The sequence below is a fragment of the Nanorana parkeri genome, unplaced genomic scaffold (assembly GCF_000935625.1).
Source record: "Nanorana parkeri isolate BGI_ZX_2015 unplaced genomic scaffold, ASM93562v1 scaffold1956, whole genome shotgun sequence".
Taxonomy (NCBI): domain Eukaryota; kingdom Metazoa; phylum Chordata; class Amphibia; order Anura; family Dicroglossidae; genus Nanorana; species Nanorana parkeri.
Window position 1 is genome coordinate 199,125 of NW_017308224.1, and position 9,943 is coordinate 209,067.

At 45.4% G+C, this 9,943-nt stretch overlaps 1 protein-coding gene across 1 annotated transcript in view; it reads left to right on the forward strand.

The window, feature by feature from the left end:
• Positions 1-4,002: 4,002 nt before the first annotated feature.
• The window catches only part of MLLT1 (MLLT1, super elongation complex subunit), a 35,322-nt gene continuing 29,381 nt past the window's right edge, over positions 4,003-9,943 (forward strand). The window contains exon 1 of the mRNA XM_018572163.1: positions 4,003-4,256. Coding sequence (XP_018427665.1) covers positions 4,245-4,256 — 12 coding nt within the window. The 5' untranslated portion in view covers positions 4,003-4,244. The remainder of the gene's footprint in view (positions 4,257-9,943) is intronic.

Genomic DNA, 9,943 nt, shown 5'->3' on the forward strand with positions numbered 1-9,943 from the left:
TCATGACAAAATACAAATCAGCCAGCCTGATTACAGTGCTGGCAACACTAAATTTTATTTGCCGCTCCAATTAAGGTGGTAGGGGCTACAGTAGTTACACTAGACAGAGGATCTGATGCCACAAGTGTTTAAACTTGGATGTGGAAGACATGGCTAAAATGATTCTGCATGTGTAGAATGTGAAACAACAAATTCTGAACTTACAAAAGACAAATTTGACCATGAAATTAAAGTGAAAAACACATTTTGCCTTGAAATGATAGACTCTGCAGGCCGGGAAGGCAGAGCAGGGCATTATAGACTTCATAGAGGTAGTTCTTGAACAAAGCATATATGCACATATGATAACAATATTCCCAGTTGGTGGAGGCATATCTGAATATGAAGTAGGTTGGTTACATTTATTCGCTTACCTAGAGTTTCCTCTAGACATGCCTGTTCGGTCACTCACAGACAAACAATGTTTTAATATGTGCCGAGGTAGGACTATCGGAACGTTTTTGAATAATATTTGCTGACCAGGAGCTGATTCTGCTTTAACCAATCTTTTTTTGTGACCTGTAATCTGTTTTGAGAACCATTTTTACATTCTTCCTTTTGGTGCATACATTCACTTTTCTCACTTGTAGATGAATTTGTCACCAGTGCCAGGTGTCTCTTCCTGGATGCCCCAATTCCATAAATCCCAATCCCAGAACTGAGTGACCCCCCTCCCAACAAATGATGTAGTTCATACACAGTCCCATGATATAGTTTGTAAAGTTTGAGTCAGTAAATTTGTTAGATTAGTTTAGGCATGTTTTTACTAACTAAAGCCAGCCAGCTAAGCAGATCCCAGGTCACACACATGCACAGCCAAGTTTGAATGCAGTTGGCAGAGGATGTTGATGGGAGGAAGAGGTCTGATGTCTGGATGTTGGTCCTTACTCCATAAGAAGTTACGTTGCCTAGAAATGTAGGCGCAATTGACAAGGAAGAGGGTGAGCGGGACCCAGCCAGGCGGCAGCCTCCAATCACTGTACTAAACAATGGGAATGAGATGGCTGGGTCCCTTGGATGGAAGCAAGCAAATTGAATTACACTGACAGGCTGTTAATGACTACATACACTATATTGCCAAAAGTATTAGGACACCCCTCCTTTTCATTGGATTCAGGTGTTCCAATCACATCCATGGCCACAGGTGTATAAAATCAAGCACCTATGCAGACTGCTTCTACAAACATTTGTGAAAGAAAGGGTCGTTCTCAGGAGCTCAGTGAAGTCAAGCGTGGTACCATGATAGTTTGCCACCAGTGCAATAAGTCCATCCGTGAAATTTCCTTGCTACTAAATATTCCACGGTCAACGGTTAGTGGTATTATCAAATTATAATGAATGTGCTGCGCTTCATCTAGAACAATACATAAACAAATCTCTATAATAAATATGTGCTTAAATAATACATGCAATCAAAAAAGTGTTCACAATGAATCTTCTTATAAATAATAGTCCTCTGGAAAGTTCAACCATATATTCCGTGTTCAAATATACACAAATGTGGAATCACACGTATATAGTGCTCAGGATTTGTCCCAAGTGCACCACACTCTATCCTTCCACTGTGAAAGTTCTTTGTACAAAGTTCCTACGTCAACTCCAATTATCACCCAGGTGCTCCCCCTCTCAGTGGGCCGCTCACCTTATAAATAGACCTGAACAGGGCTAGAATCGCTTTAATGGGTCTCCAATCGATCTTATGCAAAGACCATCTCTCCACAATCGTTGCACAGAAAATGACGTCAGCATGTCATCACGACCATATCCAATAAAATATAAAAACAGCCCATAGCGTAAAACTGCAAAATTAAAAAACCTCCTTTATTTAAAAATGCTTGACAACTCTCTCTCCGTGTCACCGTGTTCTCTGGGTGCAAAGACAGATCAAACAGGAGCTGTGCTGCCGACCATGCAACCTCCAATCCACGTCTGCGAGACTGGGCGGAGTTTCAGAAATATCTGTTTGGTACACTGGCCCGTGTGGTAAATACTCCATGCCGTTGTATTTTGTGTGTTACGCACTCCTGCACCTTGCACCCGTTGCAATATGTGCTCGACCCCGCACCACACATCTTCTGATCCTTGCAATACCCCCTGCTGACCCCTGCACTATGTATAATGCCCACTCTTAAGGTGCCCATACACTGCACGATTCTAGTACGAGAACAGCGGGAAATCCCGCGATCTTACGAGAATCGTGCAGTGTGAATGAAGACGTGCAACCGTTTTACTGTAGGGTCGCACGTCTTTTGTCTTAGGAGCATGCTAGAAAACCAGCCGAAAATCTTACGATTTTCGGCTGGTTTGAACGGTGCTCGGGAGACAAATGCCGAACGGGCCGGTGTGCGCACGCGCACACTGCCCGTTCAGCATTGCAGTCATCGGAAGCCCGCCCCTCAGATCGCAAGTACGATCTGCCTGTCCAAGATGGGCAGATCGTACATTTTTTAAATTACTTTGCAACCATCGCAAGACTGAGGTCTTGCGATGGTTGTAAAGTGTATGGCCACCTTAAACTTCTGTACAATATGCACTACTGACAAGCATTTTGGTGAGCGAGTCAACATATTATGGTGTGGGGTTGCTTTTCAGGAGTTGGGCTTGGCCCCTTAGTTCCAGTGAAGGGAACTCTTAAGGCATCAGCATACCAAGACATTTTGGACAATTTCATGCTCCCAACTTTGTGGGAACAGTTTGGGGATGGCCCCTTCCTGTTCCAACATGACTGCGCACCAGTGCACAAAGCAAGGTCATGGATGAGCGAGTTTGGGGTGTAGGAACCTGACTGGCCTGCACAGGGTCCTGGCCTCAACCCGATAGAACACCTTTGGGATGATTTAGAGCGGAGACTGCGAGCCAGGCCTTCTCATCCAATATCAGTGCCTGACCTCACAAATGCGCTTCTGGAAGAATGGTCCAACATTCCCATAGACACACTCCTAAACCTTGTGGACGCCTTTCCAGAAGAGTTGAAGCGGTTATAGCTGCAAAGGGTGGGCCAACTCAATATTGAACCCTACGGATGAAGACTGGGATACCATTAAAGTTCATGTGTGTGTAAGGCGTCCCAATACTGCGGTTACCGTGTGTCACCCCGCCGACTCGTCATCGCGCACGTGTGGCAATCTTCTGATACCTGCTGGCGGCCATCTTGGTGATGTAGGCTGGCAGAGAGAGGAGGGGACAGTCACTCGGCGGGATAAGGTGTGTCGCCAGGTCCCCTCCTCTCTGTCCTGATACTGTCGGGCGTTCGGTACATGACCGAGTGCCTGACTTTTCAGAGGGGGGTGACACCAAAATGACTGTCAGTCGTTTTGGTGTCACCCCTCCAATGGTGTCACCCGGGTGCAGGCTGCACCCCCCTTGTGACGCCAGAGTGTAGGTTATATACTTGGGACTCACATAAAGATCCCCCAGCACTCTGGTGGGCTACTTGTGACAACGCAGGAGGGTAACTAGGAAACAAGGACATAGTTGTCACCCTACACCAAAGAGGAAGTTCATGAACAAGGATCCTTTTGGCAGGGTTACTAGCTATTATCTTAATGAAAGCTGCTGATTAAAAAATATTGAAAATGTATCTTTGTAATTGAAAGCTTTTAAAGATTTTAGTGACTGAGTTTATATTTTATCATACCCATAGGAATGTATCCAGAGGCATGTCCTGAACATCATTCCTATTCCCATTTAACATGAAGGCAGCCAGTACAAGAAGCCTGCGCCTGCAACACAATAACCCCACTTAAGAAATCACTTCTTCGAGAATAAAGCAGGCGGAGCGACAAATCTCGGAATGTGGAGCCGGAACCTGCTATCACTATGGTAACCCTCGAGATGTAGCCATTGGACGTTCAAAGCGTCAGTCACCCCCCTCTCCGCCTATCGAATATGTTCACCAGCTCCTTCTTTCTCTGTAATCTCTTCCTGACAGGAAGCGCCGCCTACACCAACCCACGGATTGGTCAGATTCAAGGTGGTACATTCCGGTATCCCGGCTGTGGGATCGGCAGGCGGAGTGATCCATTAAGCACCTAAGGGGGTTCGGGCCTATTCGGGGCCTGTGGGAGTTCGTAGATTCGGTGCATTTTCTTTTTTTGTCTCGTTGTGCTGGGCAAGCCGCGAGAATAAGGGCCGTTATAGGAGAGGATGAGGCCGTAGGCGCCGTGAGCAGCACGAGAGGAAAGAAACAATCTGCCCACAGAGACATGGACAGTCAGGTACTGATAAAAGAAAAGCACTGACCGAGAGCTGATAGCACTAGAATCCAGGTATAAGGTGTTACTGACTGAACTATACACTCAGAGCCGAGAGCATTGTCATTATAGAGCTGAGCAGGGGAGAAGTAACAATGGCTAGGTAATAGAAAACGTATGGGCCAGTTATGTGGAGAGAGAATGGGCCAGGTAGGTAGAAGTGTAAGCCAAGACAGAGCCCAGCAGAAAGATGAATGGGGGTTCTAAGCTTTTGTCATTTTCAGAGCTACCAGACATGTATTCTGAATGAGAACATCATTGTGTGCACTTTACGTGTCATCTACGAGCCGCCGATCACACCTGAGCGTTTTGTTGCGTTTTCTAAAGTGTGACAGCGCTCATTGTGAAGAATCCCATTATTTTCAGTGGTGCCTGTTTGCTAGTGATGTGCATGGGCTTGATGTAAACCCAGCCTGTGCAATACTGTCAGTGACACTCCAGCCCAATCAGTTGCGGCAGGGGCATTCCTGGCAACTTTGTTATATGTACCTGCGGGACAGGGAATGCCCCAACCACATCTGATTGGGCTGGCAGGGGAGGGGTGTCACTGACCGTTTTGCACAAGCTTGGGTGAAATTGATTTTAGTGGTAGCATCAGAAAAATGCACGTAACATGCACTTTTGCGCTTGACAAATGTCTCCTCCTTCTCTTAGAAACTAGCTTTCCGTTGGCTAAAATAAAAACGCTCACGCCTAAAAACGCACAAAAACAAAACTGTTTAACTCGTGCTCAGGTTTGAATGGGATGTAAGAGTTGTAGGATGGGCATAGTGCCTCCTTGTATGGATGACATGTCACTTTGTTTAGGAGACATTTCTAGTATGCATGGTGATCCTGCACACTTGTTTTATGTTAGTTTGTGCAAACCAGTCTCCATTCATTTCTCTGGTGGACGGAGCTGTCATGTATATGTGACACGGGAGCTGTGCATTGTGGTGAACCCTACACACTACTTTCTAAGGGCCCTCAGAAGTGAGTGGTAGGGTTAGGGCTTGTCCACACCATGTTCATTGAGCTGCCTTTTCTCTGCACACCATGGCACATATATAGTGAAATCAATTGTTTTCTATGTGCCCTGTTCACACCATATATGTCTGGTGGGGAAAAAAAAGCACACCTCAATGGGCATGGTGTGAACAAGCTCTTAAAGTACAAGAGACTACAGGGATCATCCCTGTGCATTGACACAGCATTACTGAAAGAAGCATGTGTGTTAGGGACTTTGTGATGTCGGCCTTAAACAGGAAGCCCACTGTACAAAGTTGTTACTGGCAGGAACACCGGGTGAGAAACATTAAAAGTGGACCCAGATCTTTAAAATAACAACAAAGACACCTTTAGAAATGTTTAGTAATGACAATCTACAAACACATACTTCTAGATCCTTGGTTCTCAACTGGTGGGTCGTGACCCAAAAGTGGGTCGCGACCCCATGTTCAGTGGGTCGCCGCATGCTATCCACTTTTCTAGGTGAGAGGCTCCTCAGCCTCCCCCTAGCGCAACATTGTCCGTTCTGACACCGAGCAGGCATTCAAAATATGTGTCAGCTTGAGGTGGGGTGGGGTGGGCTGGGGGTATAGCAGCGAGGGAGCTCCATCCAAACCTGTATTGCTTACAGCTCCCTCGCATGTTCTGTAGAGGTGCCTGGACTGGAGTGACATCACATTCTGGCTCCTGTCACCTCTACTTGGTGCGCATGGGAGCTGTACATGCAATGCACGTATGGATGGAGCTCCATGACAGCACAGCAGCCCACACCGCCGTGCATTCCATTGCAGTGCGACTTAGGTCGTGACTTCATGACCGTGGACAAATGTGGGTCCTGGGGTCTCCCAGGTTGAGAACCACTGTTCTAGATAATTGCAGGCTTTGTATTCTTTGCATACCTTATTTTTCTTTTCTTCCCCTGTCTTCTGAGGGAAGATTAATATATCTAGCTTTATTTCCTGGAACTCTGGCACATGTGACTAGGACATGTGAGCATGCACATCATCTCAGGGTAGGAAAATGCCTTTCCCTGAGATCTCGTGAGATGAAATTTCCCAGCAATGCACTGCTGATGTAATCTTCCCAGGATGCAATGCTTGGGCACAGATTACATCATATGTGCCAAAGTGGACCAGGAAGTGGAAAAACTCTGTAAGTAAAAGAAAAACATGTTTGTTTAACTTATTAATATACTATGATTTTAAATCCGCATGCAGAGCTGTATGCTGATGTGATTTTTAGTGAAAGGGGGTAAAGGTCCACTTTAACCAGTTGACATCCGCGGTATGCAAGAGGTTAAGAAAACAACTACCTGGAGCAGTCTATGCATGCTGTCACATATATTTAGAGTATGTCAGGGCAAAATATTCCTCTTTACTTCTCTGACTGGACAACACAGCTCTGAATTCCAAACCACGTGGTATCAGCCCCCCCCCATCTCCATAACCCCTTGTGCACAAACGGAGAACACTCAAAGTTATAACATTTCTGGTAAAATTAAAGGAGAATTATGGGGAAAGTGAAATATACTCATCACTATAGTTAGAGCCAACGTGTGACACTCCAGCTGTCACATGCCGGCTCTATACAATGAAAACTGAGCGATCACAAGCCGCTCAGTTCACAATCTTCTCCCTGCAGAGAGTGGTGACTGTCAGTTACGGCTCCCCACATGAATTCTTTCTTCCCCTCTCCATTCCTCTAGTGCTGACTGGAGGGACATATGGGGGAGGGGGCGGGCACAGCTGGCTCTAGAGAGGCAGATGCAGATATTCTCGGGTTCCTTCCCGGCTGCAGCACGGCTCTGCGCTGTCAGCATATGACGGGCAGTATTTTTGATGCACTGTGGTAAATTAATCTAATTCTTTATTTTTTTGCAGACAATGCTGGGAAATAACTGACAGTGTGATGTGAAAAAGTACAGAGTGTACCAGACACAGTGAGTCAGTCATAGAGATAGACGCAGAGAAGGCGAGCCAGGAAGGTAAAACTAAAAAAGGGAATTTGGTAGGTGGAAAAGAAAAACAGTGGGCCAGGCAGACAAAATTGGAGAACTGGGTGGGCCAGGCAAGCAACAAGGGGAGAGGACTAAAGAGCCCAAACAAACAAGGGGAGGACTGGGCGGGCCAAGGCAGCAAGGGAAGGACTGGGCGGGCCATGCAAACTGCACACGGAGGACAGGATGAGCCAAGCAAGCGACGCAATGACTAGGTGGGCCAAGCTGCAAGGGGAAGATTTTGCGGGCCAAGCAAGCAGCTAGGGGAGGATTCGGCAGGACAAGCATGCTGCCAGGGGACAACTGGGTGGGCCAAGCAAGCAGCAAAGGGAGGTCTGGGTGGGCCAAGCAAGCAAGGGGAGGATCGGGTGAGCCAAACAAGCGGCAAGGGAAAGACTGGGTTGGCCAATCGGCAAGGGGAGGACAGGGTTGGCCAGGCAAGCAAGCCCCCTGTACTAACGAAAGTGTTCTGATTCATTGAACATAATGGAGTTTAAAAGACCCAGTGGTATAAATAGCTTCTGCAATACTGTGATAATCGGCTGTAAAGAATACAATAACGTACAACACAATATTCAGAGTGTAGTGGTGTGGAGTATGTAACATACTGCACAGCGTGCAACAAGGGATAGTCTGTATTATATCATGTTTAGTAAGAAAGGGATAGCCCAGAGTGTGTCCCATGCAGCACAGTGTAATGATGAGCATGTCACATACTGGAATATGTCATGTACATCACAGTGTACAGGGAGGGATGGCTCGAAGAATGTAACTTAAAGCAGTCTGTATGGGAACTTTGGTAGTATTTGCTCTTATTGTAAAAAAAAATGCTCTGTTGTGCAGCACACATCAGACAAAGCTGTAATCTATGAGGATATAGTTGGGGTTATCACTCACTCGCACTTCCTGACTTTCATTCTTTAATTATGGGATGTATACCTCTGCTTACTGGGTCATGTTTGCCCTGGTCAGCTCATTGGACAGAAGTGATGCTGATTCTTTATCCTATGAGAAGGCTGGAGATAGAGAGGTGGCATAGGAATCTAAACTGCTGAACCAGCATTGTCGCCTGTTTTGCTGGGCATTATAAAGAATGCATATTAAGCACTAGGTTGTCTGTACAGAAATGAATTCATTTGTGAGGTCCAACACGAAACGTGTTTTCAAGTATGTATTTAGCTCTTTGGCATTTCTCTTCGATCCTAAATTCAATTTTTATATGGGTGTCACAATGGCTTCTATCGTTTCGTGCTGTGGTTTTGGAAGGAGCTGGACTGATTGAAATACCTCTATATTATTTGAAGGAAACTAGGGCTGCAACCAACTAATTGATTAAGCGATAATGAGAATAGTTGTCAACTATGCTCATCGATTTAGTTGGTTGGATCACCTAGCTCTCTCCTCCACGCTGGGAGGAGGGTACAGCAAGCAGTGTGCAGGTACAATAGCAAGCCTGCTATTGGCTACTGCAATTTGAAATGGCCATTAGCAGGCCGGCTATTGCACTAGCCCACTACCTGCTGTATTTACATTCAGCTACCGTCTGCAGAATCTTGCCACTGGCAGCTGTCATTCCCTGGCTAAAGCTATTCAAGCACCATGTGCTTACAATACAATGATAAAAGGCGAGAAATAAGTCATTTTCGGTTTCGGCCTGACAAATTCTCCTGCTGGAGGTGAGTTGCAGTGCCATTTATTTCAATGGCACCCCAAATGCGCCTCCCACTCAGTGTGATTTCACGCACTGGAACACACAGTACCGCAATGCCCCGCGTTCCAGTGTAGTGCGATTGCGAAAAATTGTACATGCAGTTTTATTCTGAAGTAAACTAATTATGAAAATAATCATTAGTTGCAGCCCTACAGGAAGCCTTTACAGACAGAATTGTAATCTCATGTTACTGTGGTTCCATGTTTCTTTTTGTACAGATGGGTGAATAGCTGGTGGGATCTCAGAAACCAGATAGATGTTATGTTATAGGTGTTTCTATAAATGGCATTTTAATGCATGCCTAGTGACGTGATGGCTGCATTTTCAATTTGTACGTCTTCATTTATACAAGCATTAGGAAACAGGCGATTTACAAACAGTTCTGTAAGCCGCAAGGTACATAGTACTTCCCTTTTCATTCTTGTTAGGGTTTTCACATGCAGTAGCGTATATGCCTGTGTTTACATGTATTTTAGAGCATCCATCACATACACAGCATTTCAAGAATCTACTCAACGTTATTGCAGGATGGCACTGCTTTGCGGATCAAAAATGTACACAATAAGACAATGTTAAAAGTAATGTTCATTGCAATGTTAGCTGATGTTAGGATCATTGAATTGCTCAGAAAAGCGCAGCCTGAAGTGAAGAGCGTCATGCCAATCTAAACAAAGCCCCCAAGTCTACCAGAATGCCTAACTGTTTACCCTTTTAGCTAAGGATCATGTAAATGTAAAAGATTTACATTTGGCTTCTGCAAGCAGATAAGGAACATTGGGCCTCAATTATAAAAGTGCGTGAGCAAAGTGTTGCTCCATAGCAACTGATCGGCAGCATGAAACAGTAAAAGTAACAGTCTGACTGCTGTGGGAAAGCATTGACTCTCAAATACTTTCTTTTAGGAGTTGAGTATAGGCTCATAACTCCTTTTTAAACATACAACATGAAACTGGATTG